This window comes from Lissotriton vulgaris, chromosome 3_2 (genome assembly GCF_964263255.1).
Source record: "Lissotriton vulgaris chromosome 3_2, aLisVul1.2, whole genome shotgun sequence".
NCBI lineage: Eukaryota > Metazoa > Chordata > Amphibia > Caudata > Salamandridae > Lissotriton > Lissotriton vulgaris.
In genome coordinates this window covers 151,903,968-151,920,741 of record NC_141690.1, presented here as the reverse complement: position 1 = coordinate 151,920,741, position 16,774 = coordinate 151,903,968, and the positions used below count along the sequence as shown (strand labels likewise).

Genomic DNA, 16,774 nt, shown 5'->3' with positions numbered 1-16,774 from the left:
GCTAAGATGGCGGTCGCCCGTCAAGATAACGAGCGTCACTTCAGTCTGACAGAACTCAGACAGCTGCAGCCGGAATCCAGCGAAAACGCGCACAATCTGCTCCCGGCATAGACACCAAACCGGGAGAGCTGTTGCATGGAGCAGGGGCACTGGAAATCAGGTAAAAAACCTCCGACGGGCCTCAATCTCCTCGGAGCTCAAACGCAACACGCCATGATGCAGCGGCGCAAGCCACGCCCCCGACTAATAGACAAATGGTTATCTTTTAATTGGAAGACCTTGAACACATATGGAATACTTTGAGCTACATTCAATATTTATTTAAGCCTTGAAAAAGTTACTTTGTAACGAAACACGTGTCGGCTGCCGGTCCAACACCCTACAGGAGGATTATTGATGTGTGCCCTCCGTTTGTGAAATATAATGTTATTGAAATTCTTTGCTTTTTGGTACACCGCTAAACTTGTATGTTCCATATTTTTATTAAATTGAACAACAATATTGAATTGATAAGAGTGCCGAGGTTATCTTTATGTTTGCAAAATACAAGTGTTGGGCACCCAGCATGCTCAAAAAACTCAAAAGTTAAGAAATCATGAGAGAAGGACACCTATCAATGGGCAGTAGTGCACATGCCGTTCTCTTTACTAAAAGTGTCCTAATTGCTAAGCAACCAGGAACATAAGAGAATTGGCGCTTCAGAGGGTTCACAGCTCCAAGAACAATGTTTTTATGTCTGGCTAAGGAGTATGGTCCTCTGCCGAGAAAGCGAGCACATAGAACGTTTTTATTCTATGCATATCAATACGTAATTTTGATCAGAGTAAAATTAATATTGTTGATACTGGAGCGATATATCTGTGAATGTATATGTACGCTTAATGATTTTAGGTCTAGTTGATTGTGGTGTTACCTCTTTGGTGCAGGGCTTATTCTTAAAGGTTCATGTTTATGTTAAAAGCCAGAAGGTGTGTTTCAGTAAAGGTGAAATGTATTGGTATGAGCTATAGGTCTTTCCTTTTTGAATTTAGAAAAACTTAAAGTCAATTGGTCTAACCATTTTCATGATGAAAATGCATATATGATGTAATAGGCCTGTGTAGGGGTATTGCTGGCTATTAAGGACAGGCCTACTGATGTTCATATTTTCATATAGTTCTTCGCAGACAATGGGAACAGACTATATTGCTAGGGTTAATTTCCCCAGTGACATTTTTTATGGCATGAGATGTGCACTTTGGTTAAGTTGCGAGGCCCTCATAGAAGGGGTTCCAATTTGTTATCCATCTTGGAATCTTCGTTCGTTTGGGTGTAGTATTCAGTTCTGTGTGCATTCAAGTTTTTACAGAAAAATCACTGACCAGACAATCATTTCTACCCCACAGTGCCTCCATTGGCCAGCCTCACACTGCCCTGCCTCATTACCCGAGAGTCAGGTGCTGGGAGGAGTTCTTGGTCCCATGTTTGACAATCCACTATAAGGTGGTGTCAGGACCCAAGAAGCGAATGGCCCCAAAAGTGAATGGCCCCATCGACCCAACTGGGCCTAGTAACTTCTGAATGCCCTGTGACGTCCCAAACTGGATTTCTCAAGCTCAGCTATCAGTGGCAGAAGTTGTGCATCTTGATATTCTGTTTCTTAGGAATGCCCTTCCACACGGTGTCAGAGTCAAATGTACTCTCTACTCTTTTTCAAAAGAACTGGCAATCCACCTTTTCTCCTAAATCTTTCAATAACTGCTTATACTAACAAAATATTTTTGCATTCGTTTTGCCAGGTCCCTGAAAACAGTACACAATATTCTTTCTATTTCCAATTGTCAAAAATAAATGGAATAAAACAAAGAAAATGTTAGACCTTGCAATGATGGTTGTACAGTTTAGCTGATTATGGTTAGTTAAATGACTAGCAATAAATACAAAGACATCTACGCCACGTTATCTAACAATATAGCATCATAAATTGAATTAATAAACTTTCAAAATACTTTAAATGCTTCTGCTATTCTAGATTGTTAAATCTACTATGATCCCTGGGTTCACTACAAAACTTGGGGGATCTCACCTGAACTCTTGATGCAGACCTATGATAAAGTTTTCTTATCTCTTCTTGTGTCTAGGGAGACACCATGAGAGTATAGGGCCCCTCTGGGAATTTAACGTTGTAAAGCTAAAGATTAAGGATGGCTGTAGAAAATCAAATCATTAAGTATTGAAGAAAAAGGTTGCAGCCTTGAAGTGAGCTGCAAACTGGACTCCCACAAGGCCTAAACAATCTAAGTCCTAGAAGGTTGATGATACCTTGATAAGCAGGAGGCTTTCTCAGGTTACATGTATGTGATATATGTTGGATTTCAAATTACAGTTTTGATAATGCTAATAGTAGAAAGTTGGTATGTTCTTACCTTAGCAATTTGGGGCCTGCAACCTGTCTCTTTTCACATGACTGGGTGTAGATGGCAGTTGGCCATTGTGTATTCCTCCTAGACAGCCACACACAATGGGAACTTAGGTGACACTGGATGAGACATCACTTGCAGAATCGGATGGAGAGGCTGGGCACAGGCTCACTTATACCTAAATAGGCTGTGTCCCGTCTCCACACAAAGGTCGGCAGCATGCCTCCTGTAGTTAGTCTGGACCCAAAGCAGGGCATTCTGTCGCCACACAAAGGGTTGCATACCCCCTGTAGTAAGTTTGGAGTCAAGGCAGGGGAGGCATGGCATCTGTTCACTTCAAAGGCATGCCTCTAGCAGTTTTTCTGCACTTCAAAGGCACAACTGGGTATAAATATTGGACCTCAGACACCAAATATTCAGTACACTTCTGGGATTGTGCATGCTCTGCCAGGAAGAAGAACTGCTGTGCTGCTGCAAATGCTGCCATTCTGCTGGACTGCTGCTCTAAAAGAAAGGCTGCCCTGCTCTGCTGGCCTGCTGCCTGCTACCCTCTTGCCTGGGGAAGACAAACTTGACCTGTAACTTCATATTGAACCGAGGACCCCAGAGTGATTCAAATAGCTAATCTGCTGACCACCTGATCTGAAACTGGTCTGATCTGGGTCATAAAAGGCTCCCCAACGAGCTTCTGGACCCAGCTGCAGCGAGTTCCTGACGCCCAAGCAGGCCCTGGACTCTTGCTGTGACTCATAAGCTCTTGAAATCAAGCTTTTTACCATGAATGTGGCCATTCACACCGACACTGCTGCGCTCACACTGAACATCAGCGCAAACCACGGTTAGCCCGTCTCTTCACACAGCAACATCGATAGCCCACGTTGTTGCATGGCGTTTTAGGATCCGAGCGAATTTTCCCGATTCATGCTCTTATATAGGTACAATTCACATTGCCCTAATATAGGCATAGAAATCCTTCCCTTATGTAGACATTGCCCATGCAATCCAAATACAGGCATGGCTACTTCCATCCGTACCAAAACGTCACAACGATTTCTTGGAAAACCGGCTTAAGCAGTCAGGGACCTCCCCTTGCTTGATTATTGATTTGTCCAAGAACTCATGTACTTTACAAAGAACTACTATTCCCTTGTGGTTCTTTACTGACGTTATTTTGCCCGACTTTACGTCAAACTAGACACCTTCAAGGTATAAATATGCCTTCACTTGCTCTAGCAAGAAAAGGTGGTTCAGAGCAGTTCGACTGTCTACTTGCCCTACGCAGCTCGCTACAGCAAGTGCCGAAGGAAGCCAACCCTCCAGCTGACGCACTGATCGAGAGGCTGCATTTCTCTCGGCAAGAATCCAGCTCCAGTGTTTCCAAGCTCCCCTTGCAGGGTGTTGGGAAATCGAGTCCCAAGACAAGAGATACCAGACCTCCTTTATTCTAAACTAAGGTATGGAGCTGATTAGAACCTGAGAGAAATCTTGGATAGATTCTTGGCAAAGAAAACCAAACCTATGCTACACAATACTTACTACCTCCCGCGTACTTGACTTAGGTTAGGTACATTGGGGTAGGCGTATTTTAGAAGCACCAGTTGAGTATTTCAGTCAATGTTATTTATGTATTAATTTTTATATGGCTTAGAAACCATACAATGCTTTTACAGTATTATTTTATAATACTATTCTCGCTGTACGCATTATACTTTCAGTCTACTTAACAATTGTAGCAGTTCACTTCTCTTGCATGAGAAAGAAGACTGTTCAATAAAATCTTTTATTGAAAACACCCATCTCTCTATTTCTCTGCACCTCTGTTGAAACAAAGCATGCACAATTGACTGAGTGGAATACTTATCTATTGTTTCCACGACTCCAGAGATATATTTCTTATTCTTGGGAAACAAAGTTGTCATGTTTATGCGGTTGTCAGAAACTAATCCCTTCTTGTGAATTCGAGAAAGTTTCTAGGGACCCCTGAGCTAGCTGGCACTCACTATGAAGTTTAATACATTCAATAGCGGCCTAGTCGACCTCAGTCCTACGTCTAATCTGTAGGATATATTATTCCAATGCGCAGAGCCTATTTGGAATATAGGAACTACACTACAACGTGGGACTGTCAATGCAGAGTTACAGCCATTCGATCCACAAAACCCTACTTTTCGCACCACACCAACTGCCGCCCTTGACGCTCTCCTTGCTGTTCATGACCCTCTCCAACGTGGACAGGTCTCTTGTTGCCACAAAAACTTGAGAAGGTAAACAATCAGCTGGACTAATCTGGGACTCTATCCCACCCACACTCCATCACGTTCGCCCTGAACCATTGACTTTGACCTGGTCCAGCATGACCGGATAGCCGTGATCTGAGCTTTATGCTTTCAGGCTCTATTTTTCACGTTATTCTTTAAATATTCATAACTCCAGTTCTACTGATTGGATTTTTGGCATTTTGGCCTTGTTTTCGTTTTTAAATTTAGATTTATTTTTCTAACCTTGAGTGGGATTTTTTTATGTAATGTTCCAAGCCTGACAGGTCTGTGTTAAGCTACCAGGGGGTGAACACAGGTTAATTTGGTGTTTGCTTGTGCCTTACCCTGACAAGCCTTGTATTTTCTGCTTGACCACGACTCACACCCCAGGCAACCAACAAACCAATTTCTTACAAGGCTTTGTTTCAACTGTCTCAGCAATGACATTGCAAGGAGCTGAAAACAGGGATAGTAACTGAGGAATTGTGATTTGAGACTCGTCGGGTGATGCAAGATAGAGGTCCCAGATGTCAAAGGGTGGGCTGAACCGTAATCCTGAAGGCATGGTTAAGATGCTTGCGAAGACTGTGGGTTTCATCTAAATGAGAGGCACAGGTGCAAGCATGAATAATGTGGTTAACAAGCTGAAGTGTTCTCAGACAAATTTGCAGAAACCAATTATTAGATGTATAAAACAGGTTCTGATACCACCTCCTTGTAGTGACAACCCTGCATGGGGGTACAGCTAAGAAGGTAACTGTTAGTCCAGCCTGCCTGTGAACCATCTGCTAAAACAATTATGTGCAGAATCTGGAGTGGGCTGATGCACAGTGTTACTTCTTCAGGTGGGTATTGTGGTTGCTAGAGTCCATATAGCTTTGAAGGCAATTGTGGGGATGCCAAGCCCTAGAATAATGGGCCAGCATCCCAGAAAAAGAGCAGTAGCTGAAGGCTCCTGCAGGCTTCATTTTACAGTTACTTTGCTCGACGATTCGGCTTGATCACACATTTATTGTGGACTTCAGGAGACTAGGAAGCTAGCTCCTCCCAGTTTTTCCTGATTGGCTCCCAGATACTCGAACCCTGCTTCGGTGGCCCTAAGGACGCGGATACTGATGCAGAGTGCATACATATGTCAAAGATCATCTCCTGTTTGGCTTCATTTACAGTTGTTTTTTTGTTTATACATTTGGCTACAAAGCACTTTGTCTGACAGTTTAGATGAACACTATTTTTTTGTGGGCTTGAGGAATAAAGGAGGCTATCTAAACCCACTGTTTCCTGAATGGCATCCAGAGACTCAAGCTCTGTCTTGCCTGTCCTAAAGCTCAGGAATCTGACACAGAGCATCAGATAGTGAAACATGCTAAGCATGTTATCGAGTGGAGTACAAGTGAAGTGGAAGGTCAATGGACTGTACATTTTTTAGAAAAGGTTTAGTATAGTGTGGGGGTCCAATTTTTCTAAACAAATCGAGTGTTTGTTCCTTAGATCTGGAAAAAACACTCCTTTACTAAACAAGACAACTCAGCCACAGCTTCTACTTCAGAAGGTAATGTAATGAACTTTAACATACTCAATGAGAAATTGTGTTGAAAAGCATTTTAAACAAAGTTAAGTAAGTAGAGAAAATATGGCTAGTATGGGTGAAAACTCACTTCCAGTAAACAAATTAAGTGGCACTTGCAATTTAGGAAGTATGGACATATTTTTAAACGATTTAACAATGGTAGCAGCTTCTTCTCACCGTCTCCTATTTTGCCAACATATTACTCAGATAATCAAAATGTATCTTTGAGTTGTATTTCAGGATATTTATCATTTACCCCTGTTAAAAGTAAGGAAATGTCATATCAAATAAATCAATAGGAAATGTGGAAAATGCTCTGTTGGAGCAATTGGTTAATAACATAAAAAAAACGTCATCAATGTTGAATTGTATAATATTGCTCCACAGAAAGTACAAAACCATCTATAACATCTAAAGAAGGAACTATTGTTTCTCTTGTAATCTACAGGTATGAAATAGTCCTCTTCGATGGTGGAGTGGAGTATTCCATTTTAAAAAGACTAGTCATGAAATGAGGTTTAGATTTGCTTAGATATTCAATGCTGTAAGCATTAACCCTTGAACTGGGTTACTGCAACGTTTGGAAAAACGCTGATGCATACATTTTCTTCTGAATGTTAGGAATGGAAATATCACAGATTGTAACATTTGTTTTTTTAATGATTGATTCCTAAGACATTAATCTCTCAGAGTCTCAAAAAAATCAACAGATCAATTGATGCTGGTTTGCAGTTTGATTTGCTGGGTCCATATGGGAGGAAAAGGGTGTGGAAAAAGTTAAGATAAATGATAAAGAAGATGGTTAATGTTTATAGACCAAAGATTTGGGTATTTTTAACAAAGGATTATTTAGGAATTAAAAAGTATTCTTATTATTTAGAGCTTTTCCTAGAGCAGTTAATTAGAAATCATTTACTGAGGCGGATGATTGGGATACACCCAGGTCCATCTATTGTGAGTTTTGATGATATGTGAAAGTGTAATAAAGGAAATTGTACTTATATTTTACAGAGGAGATGCATAAGCTTGCAACTTGTACTGGATTGTTTTTGATTATTATCATTAGGGTGGTGATATTTAAGTCCAATAGTATTAAAATATACAATTTTTAATTATAGAGATGTAGCAGGTACAAGTTGGCTACCTTTTCTTGATATTGCTTTTGCGATGGGAAAGTCTTCTATAACATGGAACTGATTTTACAGGTTCTAAATTTGCTTTATATTGTACATTTCAGGGCCTCTGTCCAAATGAAAAAAATAAAATTGAAACTATGACTGAGTTAGATGACGTATCTATCCTGGAGGGCTTTCTTGAACTTGCAGAATTGTAACCTGCAAAGGAACCAATCCAGGAAGAGTTCTATCTAAAAAGGAAGAGAGAGTATCTTACTTGAAGTGAAGACGAGACACAGACAATAGAAAAAAAACAGTCAGTTGATGTATATCTACTGGGAAAATTAATTTCTCAATCATAAGCCAAATACCTCGACCTAGAATGGTTTTAATTGCCCCACAAACTACAACAGGGCGTATAGTAATTGATGCAAGACATGCACTTTGAGGCAACCGGTTGCTGTAGGCGCCAATGGGATTAACCCTTCTAAACAGTGTATTGTGTGAAGTGTAAGACCGCAGGAGCTGAAAAATTAAATCCCAAAATATGTTATTATTATTTATTCAAAGATAGGAATGCAGCTTTGAGTATGAAGGTGAATGTAAAGCAATACACATTTTTTTGACACCATGTGCTTCGCTCAGACACTTTGAACCTATAACCTTTCTCGAGGCAAATATAATGTATCAACAATATTATGTCTTATTGGAAAGTTAGCTGTGTTTTCGGGAGGCAGGTGGACAAGATGGTTCTTACTAGTCAGCCTGTCAGTTTACATTAGATTTCAGCTCAAGAAACTGAAGTGCCCAAGTGAAATATATGTCAGCTGAACCATTTGTACTTTTCTACACTGGAAATCATACCCATTATTACTTCAACTCTGGATGAAAACTAATACAATATTTTGAGTTTTAACATCAGATGAAATTATATGATCAGCTTGCAGTTTTTGGATTGGACTGTCTCCATGGGGAGCAGAATTTGCACTGAATATAGTAAGGCGAGTCTCAAGGCATTGTTCGTGGTTTAGACTTTTTGCAAGTATTCCTCTCCCTTCGTCATCTGTTTTAACACTGTGAAAGTACCACTGGTCTTCCTGTACAGAGTGCCCCAATTTGACAGAAATGATATCTATGGTGACAGCACCCCCCCTGACGCGAATACGACGCAGCTGACAGGATAGACACTGCAGGCCATAACCCCGTAGACCCCAATAGTGACGAAAACGAACCACCAGATCGAGACACCATCTGACCTGTTGGTGGCACTTCTACCTAACCTGCACGACGGCACCCTTCCCCCCTCACCCACACCATGTCCTATCCTCTGAATGGCTTCCCAACCTCCCAGGAATGGACGAGCAGTCATTAGCAACATACGACGACACCTCCTAGCTCCCACCACATTGATACGTTCCCACCGCGACACACGATTCACAATTCCAAGTTGACTAACCCCTCCCCCTCCTTCTCCCCCCATCCTTTTCTCCCTTCACTAATTGTATCCCCACTCATCCTTCTCCTTGAGCTTCCCACCCCCTCTGTTTCTCCTCCCACGGTAACGAATTACCCCATCATTTCCCAGCCGACCTTTTGACCACATTAGCGGACTATCTTGGACCTCAGGGATATATGATGCGGCCGTTACACCCGACCGCCGCCACACGGCATTAGACATACACCGGACCACCAGGGTGGGAGAGATACACACTAACACACCAGCCATGGAGCTGACTGCAATTGACAATCGGGGTTTGAACCAAGATGGGGTGACGGCGGACCTTCCTGCCCACCCCGAAACAAACGAGTGGCGCGTTAGTCTCATTTCCTGGCCCCACGGCTGCCGCTGCAAAGATACATAACACCGTGACACTAGAAAAGAGACACGCGATACCAGATAGGCCCCCCCGGTGACCGTGGCCCAGTGGCAACCTAAGGGATGGAGACCACAATACATCGCACGTTGCCAGACTATTGGAACTAATCAGATGCCATTACAGCTAGATAACATGTGGCATAAACCTGATAATGTACAAAATGTGATGTAACACTGTATTTTGTGAACCACCCCGTGAAAATAACACACACTGTTATGATGTGAGTCAACGAATGATGCACAGTTCATGTTTTCTTTCTTCTGTGAAAACAATAAAAGATATATTTAAAAAATGACAGCATTAGAAGAGGGGCTCCCTGATCTACTATCCCAGATCGAGATGGGTAAGTCATTAGAAGCAGTACACCTGGTTCTTACTCTGCCAGATAAACAACAGAGGGACTGCCTCCAGTTGAGGGCCATGATTTGTGTCCCAAGACACCAGGACTCACTAACTGATGTGTCCACTACATAAATACTGAGGACAGCATACCTGTCACCTAAAAATCTACAGGCTGTCAGAAATTGAGGCCAGCATAAATGAAGAAGTGCCCAAAATGCTTACCCAAGGAGTTATTGATCATTCAAGCATTCAAATAGTTTTTGATCAAGTCTGCTTGTCTTGTTACCAAAGGTTTCTCAACAAAGTGGACCCTCACAGCTGTGGTTCTTTGCAGGATAAAAGGGACTCAATTCAGTCAGTAATGCTGACACACATAAAATATCAGAATCAGATGTACTCATTGACTGGTTAATGGGTGTCCAGGTTTGTTAGACCTTTGGTCTGTCTTCCCATAACTGGTAGCTCTGATACCTGGCAATTCACCCTAATTGAGGGTGCAAAAGAGAGATTGCCGACTCCAATTTCAGTGCAAAGCAATGCTGTTCGGGCTGAAGAATATATATACCACGTTCCAGCGGCATATCAACTAGGCTACAGCTGGGCTAGAGGCTGTATTATTGCCTCACTGTATCTTATTACAATCTACAGCTCCAGCCAAGACAACCAGCAGGTATGCCAACAGAAAGTACTTCAGGCTCTGAGACCTAGAGGGCTATGTAGGCTAGTGAGTGTTAGATAGGACAGGGTTGTGTAATGCACCTTAGCCACCAAGATTGCAAGGGTCATGTACTATCACCCCAGTCACAGATTAGGCAATTGTACCCTGGGTGCTCCCAAGAACGGACACAGATAAAGGATTTCATGGTTCTCACCAGGTATTACAGGAGGTTTGTAAGGTAGTGCATAGGCATTGCTTAACCTTAATTCAACCTACTTATGCACCTTATGGGCATGCATCATGCATATCCCCCAACTCTGGGATCTGTGAATAACATCCAGAGCTGCCATGTTTTTTGCACACACACCTTGAACCAAGGTGAACTGAAAATGTTATGAATCATGAAACCATTTCTCTAATGAGTGAGCACAAGCAATTTAAACTTAGAAGCCATGAAAACAGTTAACATTGACAGTTTCTACAATTTATTAGGGAATTTTTTGCATACACTTACACATTGGACCTGCTAGGTAGTTCATACGTCCTTCCATTTGTCCTTCTATCAAATAACCAAAAGAGGTACCCACTATGTATTAAGGTATGGGTATATACCATGCTTCTTTGTGTTGTGGTCAGCAGTTTACGTCAGTCAACACGTTTAGGAAAAGCAAGCTTCTCCGTTTTAAATGTTTAGGTTGTCAGGTGATGTGGAGATAAGAGCTAGACATATTTTATGGGTCATCAATATTCAGAGACAGCTACATGCTCTTAGAAAGAAGACACATTTGAATACGTGTATTCATTTTTAGCTACTTAATATCGACTCTCTGAATATCATGGTACAAGAATATATAGGACAATATTTACTGTTCCCATTTCCTCATCTATGTACATGAATATATATGTGGGCACATATATATATGGATTTAGGTATAGCAAATGTACACATACCTACCTGTGTCCCATCGATATTCTGAGGTCGATATTTAGAGTGCTCACCTTTTATTCAGACTACTTTATTCACCCAGATCATCTATCTGAGATCACAGCTGCACAATATTTAAAAAATGTAGGAGGCTGATGGAATTATATGTCAGAGTAGGGCTAAACAATCAAAGCCAGCGCTACAGCCATCCCATTATTCATATGTAGAGTATACATGCTGACTAGTTGAAATTAGGAATAGCAAAATTCACAGTTTTAATGATGTGTTGCCTCCCAAACCTTTCAAGCCTTAAAAGGATAAAATGATTAATTTTCTGGAAACTATAAAACATAGCTTGCTTCCTTGTTATTAAATGTGATGCATACTAATGTGGGTGTGTTTACTATGTGTGTTCTCGCAACAGGTTCACGATTACCTTCGGAGTAAGCTGTGTTCGCTTTATGAAAATGACTGCATTTTTGACAAGTTTGAATGTGCCTGGAATGGCTCAGACAGGTAATCTATAACAGACCTTAAATATTTGTTTCTATGTAGTGATATTAGGCACGATAATTGTGTCATTAGTAACATTGTCTACCAGAACGTTAAATAAGCAAACTGTGAAATGCTATTTTAGCAGGCTTTCCTGTGTTGAATGATACGTCATTGGTTCTTCTGTACCACCCTATACCTTTAAAGGGGGGTACTCAAACCATGACTCAATCATGAAACCTGGATGGATGCTAAGCATACCTCTGCTCTGAAAAACATGCCTTACTATTGATTGTACGTCAGAATATCATACACAGAAATATTGTCTCACATAAATATTGTTTTCTATACTCTATGCGCAACACAAAGGACAAGGAAACAAGACTGGCATTGACTCTTCTCATCATCACTGTCAACAACTGGGACCACGGGGGGCGTGACTTGCCTTGGAAAGTTGGCGGGCACTTGAGCAGCCCAAAGGAAAGGAAAAATAAAATGATAATAACTCAATGTTATCCTTCACTGCTGCGGCAGCATAAGGGCAGGGCTGCTCTGCTGACAAAGCAGAGGAGAAACGGCCACTACACCGCGGCCGTTTCCCCGAAAACCTTTACCACGCATGCATTACAACTGATGCGTGGTAACAACGAGAGACTTTACCACGCATACCTTTACTACGAAATACGTAACTATTGCATTTCTGAAAACTGCTCAAAACATGGCTATTCGAACAAGCATACAACTGATACTTTTTCTTGGCTTCGACCAGTTCAGAATAGCGCCATGAAACCTTTGGTGTACGTACGATTTATAAATTCCTTATAACATGAACATTAAAGGTATGTGTGGTAAATGAAAAAAAAGGGGGTTGGGGGGTCTCTCCCCAAAAACTTAAAAAGCGTGGGATTAAAAAATGGGGGTTGAGGGTTTCCCCCCCCCCCAAAAAAAAAGAACTAACCTGAAGTGCAGAAGATCAAGCAATCAGCGTCGTTAGAGGGGAAACGGAATTAAACTTCCGCTTCCTCTTTACGACATACGGCCGACGTAACCAACAAAGATGGAGAAGGGATGAGTTAAAAAGGTAAGGGGAAATGTAATTTAAAAAAAAATATTTAAGGGTTAAGGGCAGGGGTAATTATAAGGAGTGGAGGCTGGGGGCGTGTAAGGGGAAAGGTGTAACCATTAACAAGAATATGCCCTCATCATGCATAAATTAACAACGAAAAACGTTGTTAATCTATGCGTGGTAAAGGAATATTACTGGTAATGGTTATGCGTAGAAACAAATTCCATTATAACGCATGCGTGGTAAAGGCATGCGTTGCAAAGGAATTTGTTGTAATGACATACAACCAAGCAGAGGAATGTTGGTCACACTAAAGTGCGCATGATGCTTTTACCAGCCCTCTTGGCCGGCCAAACGGTCATGTGCATTTTAGCATGTTCTCCATGCAGGCTGCAGCCTGCATGGAGAACATGCCCAGACCCCTAGTCCCCATCTGAGCTCCAAACCACAGTGCTCAGACCAATCAGAGCACTGCATTACAGCATTACGATTGGTTTAGGGGAACCAATCACAACACTGCATTGCAGTGTTGGGATTGGTTCAGGGGAGACTGACTTCTTCCTGGTCTGAGGAGAGACAACATGAAACAGAATGGCGAGGAGGTAAGTAAATGTTTCTTTTCTTCACTATCATACCTCCTTAACTCCTTGTTCCTGCCTTACCACCCCAGATCCGTGCTGGCCGCCACTGCACTTGAGAGCGCTGCTCCCGCTGTACCCCATACATCCTGCTAGATATTATTACCCCTGGCTGACAGCTGGCCTGTGCTGCATGTCTCCTATCCTGGGGACCCACTGGTCTCTGGTCCTGAGTGCCCTCGGTGCCTGCTACGCCTGATGCCACCCAGTACTGGGGTTAGGCCGAGGTCTTCCGGTGGTGTGTGAAGTGGAGGGCTGCGCTGCAGGGCCTGTTACAGGCTATACAGGACTTACAAGCATCCTTGGAGCTGAAAATGTATACAATCGCTATAGAGGTGGGCCTGCTGTGAGCAGACCACTGGAAATCGTCCGAGAGGGTGGAGGGTACGGAATCCACGCTGGCCACAATGTGCCCCACATCATTCACAATGCAGCTACTGATGGAAGACTTGTGCTACAAATTGAAGGTTTTGCAGGGCAGGGTAGAGGATGCTGCCGAAATAACATTAGAGTGCTGAACTTACCAGAGCATGTTGAAAAGCCCTCTGCAGAACTGTTTATGGAAAATTGGTTGCTCATCACTGTACTCCCAAATACGCAATCTTAGTTCTTTACTGTGGAGAGGACACACAGTGCCAGTCAGGCCCCCTCCTTCAAGTACCCCTCTATGACCCATAGTTGCCAGGCTGTTGAATAACTGAACCATGATGACATTCTGGAGATGGCCTTTGCCCACAGCCCCTGGTACTCTGAAGGCCATAAAGACCACACAATCCCTGGCTACACTACAGAGGTGCAGAGGTGCCAGGGCTATGCAGGGATGAACAAGTTGCTCAGGTCCCTGTGACTCCCATACGGTCTCAGCTATCCAGTGAAGCTATGTGTTATGTTTAACAATATAGAGCTTTTTTCGCTGCTCATGATGAGGTTTTTGATGGGCTTGAGGGGGTGGTTGGGAATATCTACAATCTGATACTAAAACATGTTTATCACTTAGGACACACACCTCACTGATTATACTCCGCAATGACTAAGTGCACAGCCAGCATTGACCTGGGCGAGTGCTGGACCTCCTATTCATCGTTCCCCTCCCAGATAAGTCACGGTTATGGCCCAGAGACATAACATAGATACTTGGACCGGGCACCATGGTGAAACTAAACAGAGTATGAGCCTTCTTGCGTACATGGAGTGTACATGTCATTCGTTGGCAAGAGACACATGGACCTTGAAAAACGTGGAAGTCACTGGAGGGGCCAATTGTTCAATACAGTGTTCTAAGCATTTGCAAGAGACACACTGATATGGATGGTGCCGGGGGTCCCTTTAACACTACATCGATGGAGCAAAGACCCAGAGGGGAGATAGCTGTACTGGAGAGGATTCTAGATGGGACACCTGTTTCGATAGCCAGTATATAAGCATCCAACATAGGGCAACTTCAATTCCTCGACTCCCTAGCACTGCACCAAGTTGGCGCCCTAATCTTCTAACGGATATGGGGGGCTGACTACACCATGGTGCTAGACTGTTCCTGAGATCGTTTCTTACCATCCCTGCCCTTGGGTCCTACTGTGCCATTGGCCAGGGGGCTTTGACATGGACGGAAAGATGGGCGCTGGTGGACTTGTGGAGGGAGGCCCACCCACTGAGTAGGGAATACTCACACACACAGGGTTGCATAGTGTGCACACATGCATAGACTGGATAGTGGAATGTGTTGCTCTCACACCATGTCTGCACAGAATTGAATACATATGCTGCACTGACTCTGATCACAACCCCCTGTTGCTGACACTAGAACTGGAGAGGACAATGACAATAGTCCCGAATTGACAACTCTTGGACCCCCCTTTAGGTACAAGGACAGACCTCCTATACAATTATTTTAAAGAAAATTAGGACACTGCCTCCCACTCGAACACAGACTGGGATGCTGTTAAAATGGTCATAGGTAGTCTAAGCATAAAGACCTCCTACAGAGTTAAGAGGACTTTAATGAGGTAATTCCCAGAGGTGGAACGTAGATGCAGAGTATAAGAAATATCTGCATTAGAAGAACCAATGGAAAGACCACACTTGCTGGAGCTGTCCAAGTCATACCAGAAATTGATAGAATGCCTCAAGTGCCTGCATTACAGGGAATAGTTAGCATGGTAGCTTGGGGATCGTGGCAGGAATGGCCGCCTGCTGGTATGGCTAGTGAAATCGGAGCATTCAAAGAAACCAATAGGAGCTGTGCGGTTCCTTACAGGCCAGGATGTGGCGACACCTTTGGAGAGCATTGCGGCGTTCTGCCTCCCCCATTATAGTCACGGGCCCAGATTGCCTAATACTTGGCACAGACGAGGATTCCGTGTCTCACGGAGGCCCAGACATTGGCTTTGAATGTTGATCCATAGATACAAGAGTTCAAAGTGGCTATGGACCAATTAATGAATGGAATCTGTGATGGACGGACTCCCTTCGTAGTTCTATTTTGCCTATCAATTCTGTCTGTCAACCCCATAACACTCCAAGTATAAAGGTGCACTACAGAAAATGATTGTCTTGCTACGACTTCTGCATTTTTTCATGGCCCTGCCACTACATCTGCTTAGATCCTTCTTCTGGGATCTACATTTGCTTTATTCCGACTTGATGTGGGGGGCACAACACAGATGACTAGCGATCAACAAAGCAATGCATCCCCTGGACTTGAGGGTCATGGGGCTCCACAACCTGGAGTCTTACAACAAGGTCACTCAATTTATGTGGCTGACAAGGTCGATTGCATTCTACAAGAACCCAGAGGGCAAGAGCTATTAGATGAGCCCCAGAAGCTATGTACTAGATACAGCACAGATACCTCCACACAGAGCAGAGAGTCATTACGACTTGCTGGATAAATATTCTAGAAAGCTGGGCAGGGGAATGCCATATTCCTCTGACTTGCCACTGTGGGTGATACCCAGCCAGGCAGGGGTGACAACCAACCATGCAGCACAAGCATGGGACCAGGCTGGGTTCATCTCAATGAGTGACTTATATGTTGATGGCAAGCTTCTAACATTTTACAAGCTAATGAATAGCTTCCACAAAGGCCAATTTCTGACATACCATGCACTGAAGACTTCCACTTTTGACACCTGGGGTAAGGGCACTTTGTAGCCAACAGAGACACTGACCATGCTGCTAACACATGGGATACATTGTAAAGCGGTGACAAGTATGCACTGTGCCCTGGCTCTAACTGTTTGAGCAGCAATCAAGTGAGGACATACCCAACAGATACTGGAGACGGATACTACAATACACAAAACAAGTGAATCGGAACCACAGATTTAAATTTATACAACTCAACTAATTACACTGTACCTACATGTCACCAGCATGCCTAGCGGACCTATATCCATGACTCAAATCTGAATGCCCTAGGTGCCAGGCACTGCAAG

The 16,774-nt window shown here is 43.0% G+C and overlaps 1 protein-coding gene across 3 annotated transcripts in view; it reads left to right on the top strand.

The window, feature by feature from the left end:
* The window catches only part of PPP2R2C (protein phosphatase 2 regulatory subunit Bgamma), a 516,687-nt gene that overhangs the window by 434,636 nt on the left and 65,277 nt on the right, over nucleotides 1-16,774 (top strand). For all 3 annotated transcript variants that reach the window (XR_015309779.1, XM_086964113.1, XM_086964112.1), the window contains one exon: nucleotides 11,569-11,660. Coding sequence is in view for 2 of the 3 variants with exons in the window: in XM_086964113.1 (XP_086820239.1) it covers nucleotides 11,569-11,660 (92 nt within the window). In the remaining variant the exon portion in view is untranslated. The remainder of the gene's footprint in view (nucleotides 1-11,568; nucleotides 11,661-16,774) is intronic.